Source organism: Nicotiana tabacum, chromosome 5 (genome assembly GCF_000715075.1).
Source record: "Nicotiana tabacum cultivar K326 chromosome 5, ASM71507v2, whole genome shotgun sequence".
In the NCBI taxonomy this organism is placed as follows: Eukaryota; Viridiplantae; Streptophyta; class Magnoliopsida; order Solanales; family Solanaceae; genus Nicotiana; species Nicotiana tabacum.
Window position 1 is genome coordinate 132,966,632 of NC_134084.1, and position 26,543 is coordinate 132,993,174.

Genomic DNA, 26,543 nt, shown 5'->3' on the forward strand with positions numbered 1-26,543 from the left:
CACACTTTAACTTTTACAAGGTTCATAACAATTCAAGTGCTCATGAGAGGTGAAAAGGTTCAAATAGATGGTTAATTCAAACAAAGGGGTCAGGCTTATAATGTGGTTACCAAAGAAACTGGATTACATGCTTAAAGGAGTTAACTACGATACATAATAATTAGGCGGGTAAAATATATATATCTGGCTTAACAAAGAAATGCATATATCACTTCCAAGACTGAACAAACTACTATTTCGCTTTGTAAATACACGGGGAAAGTTCTAGGCATCCAATGCAGTGCACAAAATACAACAATCCTCACACACACATCGCATATGACTCACTCCAGATTGGATCATCGAAATACTCTAGTCAGAGTACTTACGCCAAGTTAAGAACATACAATTTAAGGCACTCTAATAAGAATCAACAACTGAGCCTAAGCGTCACACTAAACCATCTACTACATTCAAGGCACAATGACATTAAGAGATCCTCCTTCCATATAAGCCCTTAGCCCACAAGTACCTAATTAAAAATTAAAAACTAACTAACCCGGTTCAAAGAAAGACCCTTGGAAAAGAATCGCGATCCAAAGAAAAATTAAGGGGTAATTGATACACTACCTACAAAATAAATATATTTTTTTTTATATATCGACTTAGACCCTCAAGAAACCCGTTGAGTGATATCCGTCGTCGAGACAAGTCGAAAATATTCACACATTCAGACAACTATCCAAAGACCAAAATCAAACTAACTATATCACGCAGAATCAAGATACATTCCTATATATATATATATACAACATACAAACGAAGTAGCCCCCACCCCACACTTAAAAAGATGTCACGTCCTCATGTCATAAAATAGAAAGTAATGCGAGGCAAAAGAACTTCTCTAGAATATTAGTCTTGATCAGAGACAATGTCGGGTTGTAAGTGACAAGCCCTTCCTAGAGCACGCAGCCAACCATGATTTTCTTCTCTGATTTAGCAGGTTGGGTGGCCAAGGCATCAACTCTAGTCCCCAAGTCTGTGACAGTAGTATGCAGCCCTGCCATTTCCTGCTCTAAAGCTGCCAACCGTGTAACCCGATCGACCCCGGACGGCCCTTCAGCTTCCGCAACATGCTCATGGGAGGGCGACCCAGCCCCCACTTCATCGTGCTCATCATCTCCCTCCTCGGATGCCTCAGAATCATCACTATCAGTTGAACTGGATGCCATCGTCTCTTTCCCAATGGTCACTTTGAAAGCCCGGAACATTGTTTCTTTCTTCACCTTGCTGTCCACATTGGAGTTCCCTGATACCCCTACAACCCGACATAATCTAATGACCAGAGATGGGAAGAAGAACCCATACCTCCTCAGTGTTGAATGGATGAACATTTCAGAGTGAATAACCTTGGCCACATAAAAATCGTGGACATTCATAAAGCACCAGATCAAAGCAGCTCGCGGTCCATTGACTTCAGTGGTGTTGTGGGATGGCAGCAGTCGACTATTAGTGATGTAAGAGGCGGAGTGCAACTTCGATCCCTGAACAACCCACACTACTTCCTTGTCTATTTTACAGATAGTTTGGAAAAACAATTGCCAATTTGTGGGTTCTCGCTTGTAAGTATCATAGTAATCCACCTCCCCAGTAAATGCAGGCAAGTGATACACTCTCTTGATGGCTTCAATCGAGGCATTCACCCTCTTTTGTTGAACAATTCAAATGTGATCCTCATGTTTGGAACAGTTAGAGTAGAATTCCCTAACAAGCAACAAATTACCGTCCTCCGGCTCCTCGAAGAAGATGTCGAGCTTACGCCTAATCAGCTCCCTATACATATTAGGGCACACATCCTGGAGAGAACCCCTTTCAACTCTCCTTTCTAGAACCGGCTTTCTAATCACCTTATCACCGAAATGGTCTTGGGCAGCTCTGGAGACAAACCTGGTGGTATCAAACTGCCCTGAACTGGCTGATGCCCATGTCCGGGACGAACCACCGGTAGTACGTTTCTTCTTTGAAGTTCTCATTGTACCTACAGAACAACCACCATTATCAAGAATCAGCAGAATAGGTGAACCAAGGGCGGTTACTCAGACTTCACTCACCCCCTGGGTCACAATTTATACTAGAAAGTTCATTGTGGCAATTCAACAAACACCTTCTGTGTATATGCCCCCCAATGTACCAAATGACCCAATTAAACTCTCATTCCTCACAAATCAAAAATGTTTTCCCAACCCAACCAACCTAATGTCCTCACATATCAACAAATATACCAACAAATACAACATAGATAAGAGTACCTAGATTTCTACTTTCTTACACCTACAATAGAAGAGACAAAGAATGAAAAGAAAAGAAAAAATCGAAAAGAACACAACAAAAGAAACTAAAAGAAGAGAGTATAATCATGTACTTACTTGAGAATCTTGTGATGACCGGAGATAGAAGAGTGGGTGAGTAGAGAGGAGGGAGAAGAGAAGGGGATTTGGTGAAGAAGGAGGAGGGGCTGCGTTAGAATTTGGGGAAGGGGGAGGGTTTTGTTTTGTTTTTGTGTTGTTGTTTATAGCTATAGAGGGAATAAAAGAAAAGGGGAAATGCGGATGAATGGTGGTTCTAATTAAAGAAAAAAACTAATTAAAAGGGGGGAGAAAATAAAAAAAATTAGAATTTTACACCTGATCGTCGCCAGGTCCGCGGCAGAATCAGCGGTCAGATCCGCAGTCGCGGATAGAAGATTTGCAAAATCCGCGGTTGATCCACGATCATATCCGCGGCTGCGGATGAGGCGTCCACAATTTTTTTTTTGCTTTTTCGCATTTTTGCCTACCTCCAGGATACTTTCGTCACCCTGAGCCCTTCTGTTGCGTATGTTTTTGTTCCTGCACCTTAATAGACCGATCAAAGTGAAAATATTTGATGGGTTGCCTCCGAACAAGTGCCTGATTTAACGTCACAGTACGACGAATACAACAAATCAATGGGTTTCCTCCCATGAAGCATCTGGTTTAACGTCACGACACGACGCAAATAAGCATATTTTAAGTACGCTCAACTTTGGAGGCTTGATCAAATAGGTCACTGACACTTCCTTTGCTTCCTTCATGCCCACATAATGTTTTAATCTATGCCCATTGACTCTAAACGTGCCAGAATCATTACTCGTAGCAATCTCTACGGCACCCGTGGGGTGAATTTCAACCACACAAAAAGGCCCTGACATCGTGATTTCAATTTGCCCGGAAACAACCTTAGACGTGAGTTGTATAGCAATACTGTATCTCCAAGTTTAAAATTCCACTCAATAATATTTCTATTATGTATCGTCTTCATTCTCTCTTTGTATAATCTTGTGCTCTCAAAAGCGTGATATCTAAACTCATCAAGCTCGTGCAACTCCGTTACTCTACTTGTTCCTGCAACTTCACTATCAAGATTCAACTGTCTCAATGCCCACCAAGCTCTATGCTCCAACTCTACTAGTAAATGGCACGCCTTCCTAAACACCAACTTGTATGGCGACATGCCAATTAGAGTTTTGAAAGCGGTTCGATACGCCCAAAGTGCATCATCTAACTTCCTTGCCCAATTTGTTCAGGTTGCATTCACAGTTTTAGTCAGCGCACTCTTTATTTCTCTATTCGAGACTTCCACTTGCCCGCTTGTTTGTGGATGATATGAGGTGACCACCTTGTGGCGTACATCATACTTCTCCAACAACTTTGCAAAGGCTCGATTACAAAAGTGAGTGCCGTTGTCACTAATTATTGCCCTTGTGGTGCCAAATCGGGTGAATGTGTTCTTTCTAAAAAAAAACCAATTACCCCCTTTGCATCATTTGTAGGAAGTGTTGCAACTTCTACATATTTGGACACGTAGTCCACAGCGACTAGTATGTACTTGTTGCCATATGAGCTGACGAAAGGCCCCATGAAGTCGATCCCCCATACATCAAACACTTCTACCTCCTGAATTGGGTTCATGGGCATCTCATGTCTGCGGGAAATGTTCCTGGTTCGTTGGCATTCGTCACAACCTTTTATCCATAGATGTGCATCTTTGAACGGTGTTGGCCAGTAGAACCCTAACTCAAAGACTTTCGCAACTGTCCTTACTCCCCCGAAGTGCCCACCATATGATTATGTGTGACATGCCTGCAAAATAGAAGACTAGTCTATCTCAGGGATACATCTCCGGCTCATGTTATTAACACAAACCCTGAACAGATAAGGCTCATCCCAATAATACATGCAATAATCACGAAAAAACTTTTTCTTTTGAGCAGATGAAGGTCATAAGGAACAATACCGCTCGCCAGGTAGTTTGCAATGTCTACATACCATGTCGCTTCCTCGAGACTCGTGGCTAGCAGTTGTTCATCTGGAAAAGTTTCCAGAATTTATTCTACCTCAACCTTCTTTTCAACTCCTTCCAGCCTGGATAAATGGTCAGCTACTTGGTTCTCCGTTTTCTTTTGGTCACGGATCTCCAAATAAAATTCTTGCAGCAGTAGCACCCATCGAATCAGCCGCGGTTTGACTCCTTCTTCTCAATTGAGTACCTAAGAGCAGCATGGTCAGTATAAACAATTACCTTTGAGCCTATCAGGTATGACCTAAACTTGTCAAATGCGAATACCACTGCCAATATCTCTTTCTCGGTCACAGTGTAATTTAGCTGGGCTCCACTCAGCGTTCTACTTGCATAGTATATTGGATGTATGATTTTATCTTTTTGCTGTCCAAGAACTACTCCCACAACATAGTCACTCGCATCACACATCAGCTCAAATGATTTCTCCCAGTCGGGCGCAACTATGATAGGTGTTGTTACCTATCTCTTCTTTAATTCCTCAAAAGCTACCCTGCAGTCATCAGAAAACACAAAAGGGTGATCTTTTTCAAGCAATTTACACAAGGGGTTAGTACTTTTAGAAAAATCCTTTATAAATCTCCTATATAAACCAGCGTGCCCAAGAAAACTTCTGATTTCTTTGACGGAGGTGGGTGGTGGAAGTTTTTCTATCACATCAACCTTTGCACGATCCACCTCAATACCTTTACTTGACAATAAGTGCCCCAAGACTATACCTTTCTGTACCATGAAATGGCACTTTTCCCAGTTGAGTACCAGATTAGCCTTGATACACCTTTTCAAAACTCTTCTCAAGTACACAAGGCAGTCATCGAATGAGTCCCCCACCACTGAGAAGTCATCTATGAAAACCTCCATTATCTACTCTACCATATCTGTGAAGATGTCCATCATTTTGGAATGTGGCGAGGTGCGTTGCACATGCCAAAATGGCATTCACCGAAAAGCGTAGATTCCATAAGGGCAAGTGAGCGACGTTTTCTCTCTATCCTCTGAGGCAATAGAAATCTGATTATACCCCAAGTACCCATCCAGAAAGCAAAAGTGAGACCTCCTTGCCATCTATCTAGCATCTAATTAATGAATGGAGTGGGAAATAGTCCTTCTTGGTAGCCAAGTTCAACTTCCTATAATCCATACAGATTCCAACCTGTGACTGTTTGTGTAGAGATCAACCTGTTTTTCTCATTTTTCACTACCGTCATACCTCCCTTTTTTGGTATACACTGCACTGGGCTAACCCAGTTGCTGTCAGAGATAGGGAATATGATTCCCACATCTAACTATTTAATCACTTCCTTTTTCACCACTTCTTTCATGTTGGGGTTCAGCCTTCTTTGATGTTCTCTGGAAGGTTTGTACCCATCTTCTAGAAGAATATTATGCACATAAAAGGCCGGGCTGATCCCGTTAATGTCTGCAATGGTCCACCCAATTGCAGTCTTGCACTCAGACAGTACCGGCAAAAGTTGTTCTGCCTGCACGTCTAACAAACTAGCTAAGATAATAACAAGTAAATTTGAGTCAGGTCCTAAGAATGCATATCTGAGATGGGATGGCAGTGGCTTCAGTTCCAACTTTGGTGGCTCTTCTATTGATGGCTTAGCCAGAGGAGTTTCTCTTTCCTCTAAGTGCAAAGGCTCAAATTCAAGCTCCCTTCTCTAAAAACCTTGGCCTTCAAAAACAAGTACCCACTCTGCCAAGTCTTCACCATTAGTTTCGTCTAAGTTTATGAGACAAGCTGCTAGAAGGTTTTTAATGTTCAAAGCCTCATCTTCCTCCTCCAAGACTACATCCACTGCATCTATTAGAGAGCAATTAGCAAATTCACTTGGTCTCCGCATAGATTTCTACACTTTGAAATGTTATCTCTTTATCGTTTAATCTCATCTTGAGCTCTCCAATTTCACAATCAATTAAGGCTCTCCCAGTGGCCAAGAATGGCCTTCCCAAAATTATGGGAATTTCCTCGTCAACTCGACAATCAAGGATGACAAAATTTGCTGGGAACATAAAATTCCCAACCTGTAACAATACATCATTTAGAATCCCAGAGGGCCTCTTTACTGTTCAATCAGCCAGTTGTAATAACATAGACATGGGTCTAGCTCTTCCAATGCCTAGCCTTTTGTATATAGCAAGGGGCATAAGGTTTATGCTTGCTCCCAGATCACACAGTGCCTTAGTAAATGCAAAGTTATCTATTGTGCAAGGAATTGTGAAACTCCTTGGGTCTGACAGCTTCTCAGCTATGGGTTTCATTACAACTGCACTACAGGTCTAAGTCAGTGTAACTGTGGCCAAGTCTTGAAAGTCGAACTTGCGGGATATCAAGTCCTTCATCATCTTCGCATAACCATGCATCTTCTTTAAAGCATCAATCAGTGGAATGTTTACCTGAATTTGCTTCAACATCTCCAAGAATTTCTTGTACTGCTCATCTTTCTAATACTTCTCCAATCTCTATGGGAATGGTGTTGGTGGTCGCTTCTTCCCTGTGGCTTGATTTTTCTCTTGTTCAGACTCTGCTTCTATTGTCTCCTCCAATGCAACCTCCATCTCTTTCACAACCCCTTCTTCTTTGTTGGTGTTCTCTTGCTCTCAGTTAACCCTACTGAATTGTCTAGATCAACAGGTACTGGCACCAATGTCTCTGTCGGTCTACTTTCACGAGCAATTTCTTGCTCCAGATCTAAGTCTCTACCATTTCTGAGACTTACTACCATCAGCTGCTTCGGGCCCTACTCTTTTGGATTGATTTGGATGTCTGTAGGTAACGTCCCATAAGGATGATTATTTAAGGCCATGGAAATCTGTCCTAATTGGATCTCAATATTCTTTAGTGCTGACTCGTGTAAATCTATTCTGTCAGTTAGTTTTCCAGTGGATCCAATCATTTGTTGCATCATTCCCTCAAGTTTAGCAAACTCATCTTCATGTCTCACAATCTGTTGTTGTAGAGGTTATTGATAAGCCTGCTGCTGATTTTGCTGGTTATACCCTTGTTACCTTTGGTAAGGCACCATTTGCCCTTGTGGTCGCATAGCCTCATGGTTGTTGTGATATACTATTATTGAGCTGGTCTATATTGTTGATTATGCTAACCCCAATTCTGAGCACCTGGTCTCGGTCCCCCATAGTTGGCCATACAATTCATGTTTTCCTGATATTGTTGGTTATCACCTTCAGCACTCCATGAGCAGACATATGGTTGATTAATGCATGATGTACATAAGCCCCTATTCGTTGCATCAACTATGTGTACCTGCTGCTTCTGGCCTAATTCTTCAACCTTTTTGGTGAGGATGCTCATTTGTGTCAGTAGAGTGGCCATATTTTAAGCTATGGAGTTAGCCGGGTCTAGAGCCACGGAGTGAACCACATGAGTGATTGAAGCGTTTCTTGTTGTCCATCCTAAGTTTTGTGCCATATTGTCAAGTAGGATCTTGCTCTCTCTGAATGTTTTGCTAAAAAATGTTCCACCTGTTGAAGCATCAACATTGGCTTTCAAACTACCTGCCAAACCCATGTAAAATCTCTGCCCCAACATCTGCTTCAGAATACCATGATGTGGACACGTAACCAGCAGACCCTCGAATCTCTCCCACGTTTCTTGTAGTGTCTTAGTTGGTTTTTGTCTGAAGCTCAATATCTCATCAATTTGCTGAGCAGTCTTGTTGGGTGGATGAATTTTGTTCAAATATTGCTTAACTAATTCCTCCCAAGTAGTGATGGAGTTTATGGGGAGTGAATTAAGCCAAGTTAGAGCTGCTCCTGTCACTGATAATGGAAACAACAACAAATGTATTGCTTCTGGTGTCATGTTATGTTGCCTCTGCATGGTGCAGATTGACAGGAAATTCTTCAGATGCTGCTGTGGATCTTTAACGTATGACCCAGAGAACAGTCCTTTGTTCTGCAATAAATGTAGCATGTTATTTGTGATCTGGAACAAATTTGCTTGTATTTGAGGGACTACAATGGTAGTTGCTAAGTTGTCAGCGGTGGGTTGTGCCCAATCATATAGTGTTGCTTCTGGCACAAGAGGTGCCACACCTTGATCGTTTGGGTCATTCACGTTGTTTCTATTGTTTGGGTCATTCACGTTGTCTCTGTTGTTTAGAATATTGTCTTCCATGTCTGGTTCAATTTTTTCGATTGAGTTCTGTTGTTGTTTGCCTTTCCTGTTTGCACGGTTCAATGCCTTGAACACCTTCTCAGGATCTGATAATTCTTCGAATAATTCACCAGCTCTTGAGGAGTTTCTAGGCATGCACCTGTAACAACCACGACTACAAACGTTAGAATTTCAATGATTAGTTCAAATTGAAAAAAATTGACTACAGTAAGAATTTTTGCACTTCTTTTTAACTGCAATTAATAACACCGTTAACTTTCCGGCAACGACGCCAAAATTTGATCACGCTCAACTATGCCTTATAAAAAGGACTAAGCGGTCGCTGCAAATATATTTTGGTTAACAGTCCATAGTCGAATCCCACAGGGAATTAACCTATCAATCACAGCTATTGGACTCACAGAAATTCACGTATTCAATCTTCAGAGATATTTGAGTAACAAATTGGGTGTTTATTAACTAAATATTACGTAATAAAAGTGCATTAATTAAGAACTAGCTATAAACGATTTGTAAGCAAGATTGGAGATGGTCTAAGGTTCTGAATTCTGATTTCCCCTGTTGTCAAAATTCTTTTCGCTATGTTTGCTATAAATTTGCCTAAGTCTTCTCTATCGATCATGAGCACTGTGATTGTCGTAACTCTCTCCCGAGTAATTACAACAATATACTAGACATATTCTCCCGAATTACGCTAGCTATCTTTTAAGTACAACTCACTTAGATCGCACCCAAGGTTTCGTTATCCCTAATCCCATCTTTAAACGCTTCGTATTGATCCCTCATATACGTTAGGAGTGATGATGTTCAACAACTACTTAAATATGAACTCTCTCCCGAGTAATCCACAATGAATAGGAACAGTTAATTGAGGGCCCTTCAATCAACAACAATAAACATGTAGTTGAACAAATAGAGATAATACTATGGCAAGTCTATATTAACATAACGAGAAAATCATCTTTCAACAGGTTCCATCAAAACCCTAGACTAGGAGTTTAGCTACGCATAATCGTTTTCACAATCATAATGATAGAATTCATCATCAATGATAAAAACAAGAAGAAGAAAGGTAAAAACTCTATGCTGAATCTTTCGCCTTGCTTCTTGCCTGTTCTTGACTTTAAAATCCCTTCAAAAACCTCCCCTCCTCTTTTTGGGCAAGCTGGGCTTCTTATAGGTCAAGGAGAGTCGTCCTGAAAATTACACAATTGGCCTTGAATTTTTTTTGCTCCAAACAACCCGTCCGCGGCCGCGGATTGGACCGCGATAAAGCGCGGATTTGACACAACTTCTGTCTACGGCCGCAGACCTGACCGCTGATTTGGTCCTTGCTCTTTCGTCTCCTTTTCGATTGTGTTATCCTCTGATTGGCCTTCCATGCTCCATATTGACTCCAAAACACTCTTTTAGGTTCCTCCTAGCTCGGAATGGCTCATGCAACACATAAAACTCTTAATTAGAGCATTTTGTTATCTTTTACATTCAAACATTGATAAAGTGTGGTCAAATTGGATTGTAAATATTATCTAAATTGCATGATTATCGTCTACTATCAAATGATATATCTTCAGCAAGGATTAGGTCTGAAGTCCTTATTCAGACAAATCGTTCCCATCCAGCCTCGATCCCGAGACTTGTCTATGCTGGAGAACAAGGCTCTACTGGCCCAAGAGGCAAGCTTAATCAGTCCTCCTTGATAGAGCCGGGGACTGTAGAGGAGCATGAGGTGATTGAGGGTGAAGGGACATCCCTTGATTTTGCTTGTGAAGAAACGTAGTAGAATGACTATTCTCCATAATTAAGGGTGGATTTGGCCGAGGGTGACATCGTACCTCTTGCAAAAGGCGATGATTATGGGATCCACCAGGGCAAGTGTGAAGAGGTAAGTGTAAACACTTAGATACCCCTCCACGTGAGTGGTGATCGGTTCTTCAAGAGAAGGAACTACTACATCCTTGTTCACCCAGTTACACTCCCCTTTTACCTTTTTTAGGATGTCTTTGGTGATGGTGCATATATACCTCGAGACTGGTTCATATCGGCCCGGCACCGAGGGAGTCTTTTCGATCTTAAAGTCAGTGGTGGTTGGGCACCCTACCAGAATGAATTCCTCAGGGTAGGGCTCCATCGGAGCCTCACCGCCGGCAGGTCGTGATGAAGAAGCGACCTCCTTTTGCTGCACGGTTTTGGAAGTTTTAGCCATCGATGAACAAGAGAAAAGATAATTGGAATGATACGCAGTTTGATTAGGGTTCAAGGAATTTAGGTATGAAAATTGTAAAGCAAAGGGATTTGTTGAAGAAAAAGCAAGAGTAGGAAGAACTTTGAGTGTAAAAGTTTGAATGAGGAAAGGCTAGAGGTTTTATAGGTAGCTGGCGACGGTTCAGAACCGGTAGTGGACGACAACAACTGACAAGCATTTAATGCCTCGGTACCCGAATAGACGGGACATTTCAGTATCCACTTATCGCTGACATCATAGTTGTGATCGTCGCTTACGTCATGACCCATCGAGACAGGATTGGGAAAGTTCATATCGTTTCTCGTCATCTTCTCTCCAAGAAACGAGGGGACTATCTATATACGGTCAAAATCGGGCTTCCCCTTTTTGTATGACTAATCGAGACTAGAACGTGGCAGGACAAGGTTCGACCCCACGTTATATCGGACCAAGATGCGAAGTCAAATTGACGAGCTCGTGATCCGGAGACCGATTGAGATCGAGATCAGCCAAGATCGAGACTGATCAGGATAGAGATCGAGCAAGATCGAGGGAAGCTTACCGAGCCAAATAACGGAAAGCTAAAATATCCACGATCGGGCGAGGATCACGGTAAAAATCTCGGCACGTATCAAGAAGAGGCCAATTAATTAGCTAATCATGGGATTTCTTATTGTATTTAGAATTGTATCAACAGTAGGACTTCCTACTATTTAAAGGGGATCTGATCATTTGTAAAACAGATCACATTCACGCAATACAAAGCAGTATACTGCCTTTCTCTAGTTTTCATTATCTTGTTACTCTGCTCTTATATCGACCGACACTTGGTTCAAGGGTGATCGAACTCTAGGGCCAAGGCTATTCGATTCGTTTGGTTTGCATTTATTTCTTTTACAATCAATTTCGATATTAATATTTATCTTCTTAATTTGTGCCAAGTTATATCACGTATCATTAAAATCACATATAAATTCAATTGTTATCCGATTTTAGGGTAAACAAATATTCAAAGGAAATTGACTTCTATGCATTGGCCGGACTTTCCAAAGCAATTAGCAATGCATACAAAAAATGACACGCAAGATTCATTGGCAGCACTAATTCGTTATTCACAAACTTCTATTGAATAAAATAATGAGCTCATCTTTAATTGGTCTAGCTGTGTCACGCTACTCTCAATCATGTGGGTCCTTTCTGATTATTTATGTTCAAAAGAAAAAATTTATTTTATTATTTCTGTTTATATTTGCCTTTCTTCAAGCTTGCATGGAGGGAAGAAATGATCTTGTATGACTGCCAACAGGCATGATGCAGTAGATGAGACTGTTCTTCCCTTAATCAGAGGTCTTGAGTTTGCCGTGGGTATAGAAGAATCTTTGGTAAGGAGCTCTTTCCCCGAATGGAGCCCTACGCAGCGCGAATCCAGATATAATCGTCCTCCAATGCGGGTACCGCACATTAGGTGGGAAACCAAAAAAGAAGAAGAAAAGAAATGATCTTATATGCATACTTATAATTTGAATAGAAAAAAATAATCTAGAAAGATTTTTTCTTTATTATTTTTATTTCTTTCTTATATAAAAGGTCATATAACTTAAATAAACATTTATATATAAAATCTAAATCTCTGCATGAGCGCGGAGCTTTTTGAAACTAAATTCTGCCTTCACCAAGATATTTTCTTCTTTATATTACTTGCTAAACTTTTCATGATAAGAGTAATATTGCCAATATATTAAAACTAATTTTATACTTTTGGAATATCAAGAATATGTAAGGGGTAATAGTGTTTTCAAGAGGATTGAGAAAAATGGATAAAAATATTCCATATTTCTTTTTCTTTCCCCTTTTCAAACAATGATAATCCAATGTCACGAGTATAATATTGCGTTTGGGCCGTCTCTAAAGTAGCCGCCAAGCTGGAAGGCAAAATTAAAGTAGGAAATTACACTTAATAAACTTTAAAATGGATAATCTTGAATTTTCATAAAGCATTATCTTTTAGTAGTACTATTTGCTATATTACGGATTATAGATACTTTTTATGTGGTTATAAGATGTATTTGATGTATTTAAGCTATTATATTCATGAATACAGTAACAAAAATAGGCGTGAATCAGAGAAGTCCAGCTAATCAGTTGTTGTATTCGAGTGTATTCAACTATATTCATGGAGTGAAACATGAGATTACAGCGGGACAGATTATTGTATTCGACTGTATTTACGGCATGAAATAAGGGATTACACTGTTTTTAAAACGGAAAGTGAATCAATTAACATAATAGACTCCTAATATAACTCAACAAACTCAATTATAACACACAAATTTTGTATTTTCAGTTATAAAAAAGATTCTCAACCGAAAAATACCCCAAAACATAGCAATCTTCAGAGAAATTATATAATACATCTGAATACATAAATTATATTAATTAAAAAAACTTATGAATACATTCATGGCATATAGCGAGACAGTGAATACAATGAAATACATAGAATACAGCGGGATACATTCAAATACAATGAGTAAAAAAGACAGTGAATACAATGAAATACATGGAAACAACGAGATACATTGAATTACAATGAAAAAAAAAGACAATGAATACAATGAAATATATGAAAATACATTGAAATATATTAATAGAACATCAAGTTGTTCAGCCCCAAACTCCATAGTGTCTTTGTTCAAGAACAAACCCTAATTTATGGTGAATCTGCCGTTCACCGGAAGCCGATAATGAAAACCCAACCGGATTAAAAGAGCTAAGGATTTTGAAAGAATCAAAATAGGGCCATCAGGATTTTGAAAGAATCAATGTGTCATGATAATTCTGCTACTAACACAAACACACCAACTTTATTTCTAGAACAAAGTGATTGGTTTGGTGATTTTAGTGACTCGTTCCCCGCGGAGAACGAGCATTGCTTTGCTGCCTTTCCAATACGAATTCTACAATTGAACCCCACAACCCAGAAAACAAAACTGAAACTATTCCAAACACTCCACTTATTGTAGAACACGAGGAGTAGAAGAACAAGAAGGCAAGAGGTTCAATGCAATTATCAAGAATTGAAGAAGGCAAGGCGTTTTCTTATCGTGGAAAGAGTACGGAAAGATATGAAATATTGACTGAGAAATTGAGTGAGGCAGATCAATGGAGATGGAGAAAGTGAACCTGCTCTGAAGTGGGCTTTGCACAAATTCAATGGAAGGAGGAGGATATTGGAAATTTTAATGGGATGAAGGAAGGGAATGAGATGTATCAAAGTAGAGAGAAAGAAATATTTTGCTTAAATGGTAGTATTTATTTTAAAATTTCCTTTTTAAAACCTCGAGTTCTGCTCATAAAATAAGAAGAATCAAAAAATTAAAAATTGCCCCGAAGTATTCTATTTGTGCAAAATCACCCAAATCAAAATTGAAAAATACAAAGAATATTAACATGATACGATAGGATTAAAATCTTAGAGACGCGTAAGGAAGATTCATTGCACAAACTGTGTAAAAATTGTCATTTTTGACTTCAAACATATAAAGGAGAGTTAGAGGACCCGCCACTGACCTCACCTCCCTTCCTCCTCTCTTCTTTCTTCTAGTCTCCTTTTACAAATACCACCCACAAAATTCCCCCCTTTTAATTTTCCTCAAGTTTTCTTCTCAAAATTCTGGTTTCTATTAGATCTTTCTTCAAATCTTGAAAAAAAAAAGAATTTGTTTTTAATCGATGGCGTCCAACAATGATGAGAAACAAAGCGGTAGCAGTGGTGGTGGCGGTTTCTTTTCCTCAATAGCATCGAGCTTGTCCAATTTAGGCAGTGTTATGTCTAAATCTGTTAATGGGTAAAAAACCCTAATTTATCCCCTCTTGTGATTATTAATTTTATTCATGCCGGAGTTTAGTGTCAAATTGAAAATATCCTGCAGATCCGAAACTTTTGATTTATTTACTGTTTTTATTGTTCCTTAATTCCCCCCCTAATATTCCGAAGTTGAAAATTTTGCTCGTCTTTACCTCAAAAAATTCATTTGTTTGATTAGGTGCTTTGCTGATGTGGCAAGTTCAAAATTATATATATTTTTTTGTTTTATTTTGCTTTGGGTGCTCAAAGAATCTTCATTTTTCATTGATGTGTTTAAGATTATAATTTTTTTTTCATTTCTATAGTAGTTGAAATGCAACTTGAACTTGTAACAATGGTAGTTATGTTAATAAGTTATTTCTGTATAACTGCTTAGCTGTTTAGGTTACAGAATTAGCCTATGAAAGTTGTTTAAATGAAATTAGCTGTAAGCTTGAAGGAGCTATGCCTTATTTCTTGAATTAGCTGATCTGGCAAGCATATTGATGTGATTCCAACTGAGGTTAATAAACTAAATATTTCTCTAAGATGCCGCTTAATTGATGCACAATGCACTTGACAACAGATGGAAATTGAGAAGCGTAGAGGTTAAAACTTTTTTTTAGATAAGGTAATGGATTAAACAGAGGTTAAAACTTGATGCCTATACGAGATGTATTTCAAGAGTTAAACTTTCCTCGAACTAGTTAGAATTAAATGGAGTAGTAGCTGAGTTAGCACAATTAAAATATGAACAGGAAAGTTGTTGGGCTATCTTTGTCTTGTACGAAAACATGACCCTCACCAGCCTGTTTACGATCCCTGTACTTTTTCTGGCGCGAAATAAGAGATGTGGATGATAAAAGTAAATTTTTCCTCCCTTTCAAACATGAAGGTACAAGAAAATTTAAGTTATGGTGACGGTTTACCCTGCATGTAACTGCGGCATTATCTTGTTACTCAATAGTATGCATGCTGATAATAAATTGCTTTCTGTCTCCCTACCTCTTGAAATTTATTGATCTTAGAAAGACTTCCCACATACGATACCAGATGAGGCAGCATACAGACGTTTATATTGATGCACAGAATGTATTTATCGTTTTACATATTACTTCCAACACATGAGCTGAAGATTTTAATATCTTGCTACAGAAAGTGTGAAGTTTTATCTATAGTGATTATGATTCGTTTTTTGGTCTTATTGTGCTTTAGTGAATATATGACCAATTTCCATTAAATCTGCAACACTCTGTCATTTAGAAAAATTGAAATCTTATGATATGTCATATCTTTCCCTTGGTTTTAGTAACTTTTGATTTCTATGGGCGTTTTTGTCATAAGCTGTTATTCCTGTTCCAGCATGCTTGGTTATGAAGGGCTGGAAGTCGTAAATCCCGAAGGAGGCAATGAAGATGCTGGTGCTGAAGCCCAACGAGGAAGATGGAAGGCGGAGGTATTAGTCCTCTTCCTCTCGTAATCCTGAAGTGTTGGATGTGTCTTAGGTGTTTTGAGTAGCTGTCTCATTATTTATCCGTTTGCTATAATCTGTAAAGAGAATGGGGTTTTCTAGTTTCCCTGCTCCCTTTTTGGTTCAATCAATTGTTTATACCTCCCCTATATTTTGGGGGGAAATGTTGCCCTGACTGATACCTGCGAAAAAGACAAAAGCTTAGTAACTGCACCCTTCCTCATAATTATCCAAAACTCTAGGAGACACACTGCAGCTTTGCGTCAGCTCCTTTTGCAGCCACCTCCAAATAGAACTTTCCATTCAGATACAGATTATGCTGTTGGCTTTTGAAGTTACCAGATATTCCTTGGAAAGCTATTTACTCGGGTAAATTCTAGTTTCCGGGTGGTTAATATACTTGACGTCTTTCATGCAATTATGAACTCCATGGAAATTTTATCAATGCCAACACAACTTAACCTTTGGAGCTGACGTAACACACTACACGGTCCTTCCCTTTTGAAGGAAGCTTGTGAAGTGCAGATTGATGGATCTTCTGAAGAAGAATAAAAATCTATACTAGACCTTTCCTTATGGGAGAACCAAGCAAGGGATGCGTGCTAGTACTAAATCTGTTGTTTCTTTCCCCTTTGGCCACATTTGACTCCTATAACAATTATATTAACTTAGTTACAAAATTTGAAAGCGAATACTTTCAGATTTTTATGATCAACCGACTTTTGTCAATGGGCAACTAAATAGGAGCTGCAGCACCAATGATTTTTTTGGGGGGCAATGTAGAGTTTTTGTTGAGCACATTCACATTTCTGAGGTTTCTTGCAGGATCGCGATAATTATTGGAAAATGATGCAGAAGTACATAGGCGCTGATGTTACCTCGTTGGTGACATTGCCAGTTATTATTTGTGAGCCTATGACCAACCTTCAAAAAATGGCAGAGGTGTGTTTCTTTTTATGCAGCTTACTGCTGTATTTTGCTTTATTTTTTAGTTGAGGATTATACTGATGTAGCAATTCTACTGACAGTTGATGGAGTATGCCCATCTACTGGACTTGGCAGATGAGTGTGAGGACCCGCACATGAGATTAGTGTATTCTGGTAAACAATCTATTGCAGCAGTGCTTAGCATCACTCTTATTTTAAATCCAGTATCTCTTGCTTAAATATGCTACAGCTAACAATTTGATTTTCCAGCCTCATGGTTCATATCCGTGTACTATGCCTTACAACGCACATGGAAGCCCTTCAACCCCATTCTGGGTGAAACTTATGAATTGGTTAACCACGCTGGAATCACATTTATTGCCGAGCAGGTGAGTCGTGGAGTGAATGCTTCCCCAGGATCAAATTTAACTAAGATGGTTTCCTTGTCAGATGTGGACAATTATTATTACTCTTTGTGCTGACAATAGTAACTCTTGTACTATCAGGTTAGTCATCACCCCCCAATGGGTGCAGCACATGCAGAAAATGAACATTTCATTTATGATATAACCTCGAAGGTGAAGACCAAGTTCTTGGGAAATTCAGTTGAAGTTTATCCGCTTGGCAGGTACGACCTATTATATTGAATTCCAGTTTAAGAGAGCATGTTCGGTTGCTTTGTTGGTAAGGCCTTAAGCAGAACCTTAAAAATACCGAGAATACTGGTGAGGGAGACATTAATAGTTCTTCAATATTCACAAGGAGTTTGGGCGGTTTCTCTTAAAGGACCTTAAAAATAGAGGCATCTTCGTTTAACCACTAGGGGTCTGTTCGAAACATGTCAATATTTGTGTAACAGATATAATAATGCAAGTTCTTACAAGTTTACTTCTGGTTAGATGAGGGTTCCTCTTGTTTTTTGCCAAGTCTGGGTGATGCTTAATTGTAGAATTGGAACTATTTAGTTAGCTTCAGGTAGAGGCGGAAATGTTCACTAGCATGCAAGGATAATGTTTCAGATAAATTTTTTGATAGCTAATTATCTATGAGGTGATTTGGAAGATGAAATTCATGCCTTTTTGCAACCTGTCCCCAAAGTAACAGCTGAGAAGACAGCATTCACAAACTTGATACTTTGAGAGATCATCAATTCATCTGTTACTCTTTTTTCTCTCCCTGTTACATTATCCACTCTATTACTTAATTAGGAGACGATTTCAACAGTTACCTAACCCCTATTTCTGGTTCCAGCTAAAAATGTTTGGTTATGTTGCAAACTGTGGACCTTCTGTCTTTATCCTCAATTTTGGTTCATTCTTTTGATATGCAGGTCAAGGCTCACACTGAAAAAGTCTGGTGTTGTCCTAGACTTGGTGCCTCCTCCAACAAAAGTTCACAATCTTATATTTGGGAGAACTTGGATCGATTCACCTGGGGAGATGATCTTGACGAACCTGACGACAGGGGATAAAGTGTTATTGTATTTTCAACCTTGTGGCTGGTTTGGGTATGATTGATATCATCGCTCTTCTCTTCACCTGTTTACTGTTTCATTACAGCAAAGTGCTTAGAACACTTACCCTTTCCGTGGATGAATCTTTTTCAAGACACCTGTTAGATCAATTAAGAACCAAGCAGTACCTTGTGTAAAAAGATGGTTTTCCGACAAATTTCTTTCACTTATTCTGGTAATGCTCAGCAAAAAAGTACCGATTGCTCTCATTCTTCACCTCCAAGTAGTTCTTTGTGGACCTTACTCAAATTAGCGCAGAGTGGAAGAGAGAGTTCAAGGGATAAATGCCCGCTATCAAAGAAACTATCCTTTTTTTGCCGTCTTTGGCTTTATTAAAAGATGTCAACTAATGTTATCGTTTACTCTATTTCTTCGAGTAAAAATGTTGATATTTCTAGCTCTCGTTTATATGGTTGTCAGACTAGCTTTAAACTAAAAGCATATTATGGCCTTATTGTACTTCGCTCATGGGGGGCTACGAAGCTGTCCTATACCAAGTCCTATTTCCAGGTGAACGGGTTCATTACCTACCAGAATGGTCTTTCTGTATCTGGGTCCTAAGACAGCTAAATTACATACTCGTTGCCAATTGAGAGGTTGTACAGAAGATGTTCTCACTTAAATTCCCTTTGCTTCTTATCTTGTCTGTGTTTTTGTATTTATAAAACTGATTGCCTATCAAATATTTTCCTTGTCTTCCCTTTTTTCATTTTGATTTTTCTGAACTGTCGTGTTTTTGGCAGTGCTGGTCGCTATGAAGTTGATGGATATGTTTACAACAGTGAGGAAGAACCCAAAATTTTGATGACTGGAAAATGGAATGAATCTTTGAGTTATCAACCCTGTGATTTGGAAGGGGAACCCCTGCCAGGCAGCACAATGAAAGAGGTGAAATTCAGCTTTCTTTCTTTTGATAGTAACCCCTGGTCCAATGCAACTTTCTTTTGCCTTCTTTTTCTAAGCTGAAATTCCATTGGCTTTGTTTTTAAACCATAACCCCTGGTATTATCCTTCTTTTGTTTTGTTTTTTCCCCCTCTTCACAAGTTGAAGTGTGTCGAGTCCTCCAGAGTTTGCAATATCATTTCAAGTTTCTCAACCTAGATTAGTTAGACTAAAGTATGCGTCATGTTTGCCATTTTCAAATTGTAGCTAGCATAGATTACAGTATACACCGCGCTTGATTTGGAAATCTCTTCTCCTGCTAAAGCAAGCCATAGAGTCCAAATTTCTGAAGAATCGAAGTTAAACAGAATATTCTTAAAATATAAATTTTGCTGTTGTAGACTTGTAGTTAGCGTGATAAATTTGCTACTTTTGACCTTTAAACCCCCTTATAAAGAAAGAAAGAAAGGAAAGAGGAGAACTTACAGAAATAGACATAGTTACCTGCTTTGCTGAAAATGTCTGACATAAGCTGCAATATCTCTCATTGAGATTTTCTTACTTCCCTAGTCTGTATTCCTTTGATTTACTGAACTTTAAAAATTCTGTTTAGCATCCAAGTAAGTATCTCATCGGTGGAGCAAATAATGCCTAGGACATTGATGTACAGATACTGCTATGACTACATTTTAGAAATAAAAACGTTGAAAGTTGAAAAAAGAATAAAAAAGAAACACTAGGCCATTTTAGCAATACATCTTATACACAGGTGCTGCCGTGACTCATTTAGAAACAGAGACATTAAAAGTGGAGGCAAAGACTCTCTAGGCCTGTGCACATGTATGAAAATCATCGAGGTTGGGAAAATTTATATTTTTAAATTTTGAACGCTTGAATTTGTTTAATCTGAAACTTTATGGGGTGCAAATGTTTGGTTCATCAGGTTGCATCTTATGATATCTACAGTGATGATAATTGTGGTCAAGTCAAAATCATGGACTATTAATTCACTCAAATTTTCACATGCAAGTTCTTCCCTTGTTTCAGGTCTGGAGAGCCGCTGATGCTCCTAAAAATGACAAATTTCAGTATACATATTTTGCACACAAGATTAACAGCTTTGATACTGCACCTAAGAAACTATTAGCATCTGATTCTCGCTTGCGCCCTGATCGTTATGCACTTGAGAAAGGTGACTTATCCAAAGCTAGTTCAGAAAAGAGCCGGTATGTCCTCTCTCTCTCTCTCTGTAAGGTGTCTTTTTGTCGATGTATATGTTACTTTCTTTAGTTTTCTGTGTGCACAGTGATTTTTTAGAAATTTGAAATCAATCTAGCTCATTGGACCTTTCTGTGGCATGAAATTGTTGTTAGAACAATAGAACTCCACTTTTCCTTTGATCATACCCTTGTTTTACAGTGAGTCCCATTTGCACACGTGAGTCTTGTTGTTAAAAGATAACCATCCAGTCTGTTACCTTTGGTGTATCAATTGTCATCCTGGGGTGGACTTCAGGGTTTCTCCAACGGTCTCATGTCCTTGTTTTGTTCATAGACATTAAAAAAAGGCAAAATACATCGACAACTCCTTAACGTTGTCCACATTTTTTACACCATCTTAAATTCGTTCCATTGAACACTCCAACCACATCCCAAATGTGTCATTTATACACAAAATTGATAGGCAGTCAAATACAAAAGATGCACACGCTAGAATAACGAATAAGACGGGAACACGTGGATTTAACTTGAACAAATTAAAAAAAAAAAACTTTGGAAAAAAAGAAAAAAATTTAAAGAAAAACAAGAACCCACCCCAACCCTTTTTCATCTTCCCCAATGACTCTCCCTCGTTCCTTCCGTCTTCTTCTTCCAAAAGAAAAGAACAGAGGTACAAACTCACTCCTGCCGCCACTCTTTTTCCTCCCAATCTCCACCTCCAACCCTCTACAATATTAAGAACATGCATAAGACATAGAAATCAACTAATATTTCTGTCATGGAGGATTAATTCCAGATTGTCCGAAAACAAAATCCACCACAACAAACTTCACCCTCGCTATCAGAGATCTTCTGGAATCGACAATATATACCAAATACACCATATATTCTGTCATGGAGCAATTTCTGTCAAAAAAATTTCTTTTTTTGTTGAAAATTCATTCTATTACTAATTTTTTGAAATCTTTGACCAAGAATGATTCCCTAGAGATCATTTCTGAATTTTGAGTTCCGGTAAATCTGAGATTTTTAAAACTCTATTGGTGTTGGTAATTTATAGTTTGTTAGCTATTGATAGATGGTGTTCAGATTGAAAATTTCGAACTGTTTTGTTGGGTTGCGAAATCTGCTAATAACGGTCTGTGAATCTCATTGTTTGGTTTGAAAACTTTCGTATCTGCCTCTGAGCATATGAATGTTGAAGTTTGAATCCTAAAATTTTTGGAGCTTTGGTTATTGGGAAAAAAATCATCTGGTTTATTAGTTGGTAACTGAAATCGTCTATTGACTTAGTTCTTGGTAATCCAAATTCATTTTATATATTGTTGGGGTTCGAATCTTTAGTGGAGAAGAAACAAGGAAGAATAAAATGTTTGAGGTTTTTCTGTCGATTTCCATTTATTCCGGCAATGAAAACTAAGATAGTAAGGTGATGGTGGTGGACTGGTGGAGGAAGAGAGAGGAAGGTGGTGACCAGTGCTGTGTGAAAGAATAGGAAGAAAATGAAAAAAAAAAAAGAAAAACTTTAAAAAGGTAAAATTGAATTTTCACGTCTGAAAAATGGTGTAATACACGCACTATGCCACCTCATTATATTGTGTCTAAATGACACATTTAGAAGGTGGTTGGAGCATTCAAATGGAGCGGATTTAAGATGGAGTGTGTAAGTGAAAAGTGTGGACACCTTTAAGGGCTGTTGATGTATTTTGCCTAAAAAATATTATTTATATGTATGTGTGATATAAAACTTGCCACAAGGTAATGACTTGTAAAATTGAGTGCTGATCTACTCTAGCTTCATCATCGCACTTTAATTGGAAAGAGGAGACAAAAGAAACAAAAATACCAGACTGCTAAACAAGTTAATATTACACGGCTAAACAAGCAGTCCATGCTTAACAACTTGCACCATAAAGTTCTTGTTTTTACCACCAGCAAAATATTCTTGTTGGAACAGAAAATAACAAGCCCTCTCCTGTCTCCATGTCTAAAGATCACGTCTTCCGTCAGTGAATCTTTAATTTTTTGCTATTTAGGCTGCAATTTTCTAAGCCTCTTACCCTTTACTGGTGTATTTGATTTGATTAATTCAGTTTGGAGGAAAGGCAGAGAGCTGACAGGAGAACAAGAGAGGCCAAGGGCGATGAATTCAAACCAAAATGGTTCAACTTATCAAATGAAGTTTGCCCTACACCTTGGGGTGACTTGGAGGTGTACGAGTACAATGGCAAATATCATGAACATCGTGCTGCTATTGATAGTTCTGATCATGCTGACGTTAAAACGACTGAGTTCAACCCCTGGCAATACGAAGATTCAGTAGCTTCTGCATAATAGTTGTTTCTCTTGTCTGTATTTTGTGCTTTTCTTGCATTACCTTTTTTCTTTTAATGTATTAGACCCATATTAGGTCTGCATTCTTTCTGCAAGGAGTTAATTCCTACATTTTATCTACTTGAAATTGATAAAAATTTTGTACATATAGTTGCACTAAGAGTATGGCTCAGAGATTTTCTTATGTCCACTCTAGGTTGAGAGACATAACTTCATAGCTGGGAACAGATTTCCTGAATCATCCAGCTATTCCCGGTGAAAAGTTATCACCTTTTCACATCTTATATTCTGAAATTGTGACTTATAGCTTATGGTTCGAGTAAAAGGTGCCTAAGAATCAGAATATCTTTACTCCCTTGTTTTACAAGGTTATGGTAGATGTGTCTTAAATTTCCTTTTTATTTATTGGTGTTTATTATTCAGACATAATAGGAAGAAGGTATATGAAATGAACATGATATAGAAATCATATCTGGGTAAAATGGGATAGTGGGTCAGTTTTTGGAGTTCGTTTTGTTTCTTAATGGTAAATCTCGCATAGCTTTTAACTTAAGCACAAGTGCCGGAAAGGTATGGGTAGTGACATATGCGAACTTGCGTTAATTGATTGGAACTAGTGGCTTAGAACGTAATTAACGTGCTTATATTATGATAACTTCCCAATTAATTGATGTACTCTCTATGTCATTCGCAAGTCTATCAATTAAGCTTGTTTAAGCAGATTATTCAGCAGGCGTCAAGCGTAATTTGACTTATCAAGCATGTATCTAAGACTACTGCTTCAACCATTAATCGGTACTATCTACAACTAGGACTCAGTCCCAAACAAGTTCGGGTCGGTGATATGAGTCCTCGTTTCTTTCTTAAAGCTCAACTCAATCATCATTACCAAATAAAATACCAGTGAAAATAAGAAACTAAGATAAATATATAACTAATGACCCAGCAGATTTGAGATTACACCTATATTCTTCTTACCTGACTCCAGAAATTGTTGGAAGGTTGCATCTTATTGTACCAATAACTAATGAGCTAGCAGAGACACGGTCATGAATAACCAGTGCGCTAGGCAAGCAGTAGGGAAACACTTCTGAACAAACTAAGAAACTGAATCAAGTCTTGGTATTAGCTTGTAATAATAGACTTATAGACTAGTCTTAGCAGAAATGCAAGTGTAAAAGAAAAGAGTTGCACACTTTTGGTCATTGTGAAATAGGTTCAAATGTGCCACTTCAAATACATTGTAGGGCTAAAAGTGCTACTACGGTATCACAGGGTAGGGAGACCAAATGCAAATGATACAGTCTTGAGCATAACTTTTACTCCAACTGAAGCTAAGTTTGACTAAGATTTTTTATGCAGGCTCAGTTTAGAAGTTTCATGTCCGCACCCACATTTGATCTTAATGTCCTTTCACTCTATTTCTGTAAAAGTAGATTATTATTGGAAGGGGCCATATGAAGATGGACGTGTACCACAATTCCCAACCAGAGTGCTAGAACTAAGCACACAAAGAGTTGACACAATATGCTGCATAGTAGAAGTATGATGTTTGCTAACTAAACTGAAGCAAATCAGGAATAGTTCTGAATATGCAGTTTCCCTAATCAGGAGTTACTTTTCTGGATGTCATAGTGAAGTTAAACATTGGTGAAGGAATCACCAACTAACAAAAGTTAATTTGCAATAGTGGTCTGCTGCAGGTTTGGTTTGGATGTTCTTTCCCTAATGCTTAATAATACCAGTCCAAAAACACTGAAGATATGCTCTTTCTCTAGAATATTCTTTTAGAGTAAAAATGTCAGGAACCTTGAACTTCTTTTTAAGGTTTCTCCTTCCAACAAAACGAAAGATTTATATTGACCAATAAATGATGGAACAGATGCTCGTACCATGGAAAGTCATGTTTTTGTACTAGATATAAAAATCAAGCTATTTAATCTTAGGTGTTAAAATTTAAAGTAAAAGCATATCAACTAACAAAGGTTAAGTGATAAATATGTATACGAAAAGTATATCTTGCATTTATTGATTAGATATAAAGCCAAGTGTGGATAGATTTTTACCCATATTCAAGCAATAACTAAACAACTTCTTGATGATGATAATTACTATGAAGATGATAACTATGAGACTAATGGAGAAAAATGTGAGTATAAAGACACTTATGCTTCTAATAATGAAGATGGTGATGCTTCAAGGTATGATTCTTCTACATACTACTCTTGTGATAAAGATAATAATGAAAAAAGTGATTATGAGCTTGATGATGAAACTACTGGGAATATTCTTAGTTATTTTTTTCTTTTAACAAAGACAAGCTCAGTGCGAACTACAAGAGTGAGGGGTGGGGTAGGGGGGAGGCTCTTGAGGTACCCAAACTCACCTAAAGACAAGACAAAATGACTTCGGAAAATTTCACTCGAAAAGATTATTCTGGAGAATCAATTGTCTAAGGTGTCACCCTCTTTCTCTAGAATATTCTTTTAGAATGAAAATCTCAGAAACGTTGAACTTCTTTTTGAAGTTTCTCCATTTGACAGAATGAAAGATATATATTTATAGTTACCAATTCAAAAAAAAAAAGATAGTATATATTTACCAATAAGTTATGGATCATATTCATATATTAATGAACAATTAAATTGACATGATTAGACAATACCAATTGCTTGATAAGTTAAAACTCTAGTTGGCTAACGCCTTGCTGAATAAAAGAAGGTAGCCCGGTGCACTAAGCTCCGGCTATGTGCGGGGTCCAAGCAGGGGTCGGACCACAAGGGTCTATTATACGCAACATTGCCCTGCATTTCTGCAAGAGACTGATTCCACAACTCGAACCCGTGACCTCCTGGTCACATGGCAACAACTTTACCAGTTACGCAAAAGCTCTCATTCAACGCCTTGCTGGATGATTTGCTAAATTAATGAATTTAAAATGCTTAAAGACGGAATAGTAATTTATCGTGTGCCATAAAACAATCACAGTAAATACATACTAAGCTTATAGTTCCGCTCAATTAAAGTACATTTTTCTTTGAGGTATTTGTCATAAACTGTATCTTTACAGGACGTGCTTTAGTGAAGGAGCACGTGGAATTATTAGCTTATGTACTTACCGTGGTTGTTTTATGGCACACAGTTAAATGACATTCTGTATTTAAGCATTTTTTAAGTCTATTAAGTAAGACTGTTTAAGCAACTCATTCAACAACAGGAGTTTTAATTATCAAGCATTGGTAGAAACCTTAAAAAGTAGTTCAAGGTTTCTAAGATTTTCCCTCTAAAAGAATATTCTAGAGAAAGTGCAGGTGAGTGACACCTTAAAAAAAATGATTCTCTAGAATATTATTTTAGAGTGAAATTTTCCCAAGCCATTCGGTCTTATATCTCTAAGCAACTTTGGGTAACTCAAGAGTCCTCCCATCTTTGCAATTTTCATCGAGCTTATCTCCGTTAAATGAAAAAAATAAAATAAGAAAACAAACAAGAATATTCTGTAATAATCTCCTAATCATCATTATCATGCTCATCATCAATTTCTTAACTATTACGTTGACCACAAGAAGAGTATATAGAAGGATCGCACCTTAAAACATCACCATCTTCGGTCATTGTTAGAAGCAT

The 26,543-nt window shown here is 38.2% G+C and overlaps 1 protein-coding gene across 1 annotated transcript; it reads left to right on the forward strand.

Moving 5' to 3' along the window:
- The first annotated feature begins 14,194 nt into the window (after nt 1-14,194).
- LOC107808175 (oxysterol-binding protein-related protein 3A) lies at nt 14,195-23,100 on the forward strand. The gene is made up of 10 exons (XM_016632672.2): nt 14,195-14,569; nt 15,931-16,024; nt 16,865-16,981; nt 17,068-17,140; nt 17,237-17,355; nt 17,473-17,594; nt 18,297-18,473; nt 19,223-19,367; nt 20,410-20,588; nt 22,676-23,100. The coding sequence occupies exons 1-10, from the start codon at nt 14,454-14,456 to the stop codon at nt 22,914-22,916; spliced, it is 1,383 nt and encodes a 460-aa protein (XP_016488158.1). The 5' UTR covers nt 14,195-14,453; the 3' UTR covers nt 22,917-23,100.
- Nucleotides 23,101-26,543: the final 3,443 nt, after the last annotated feature.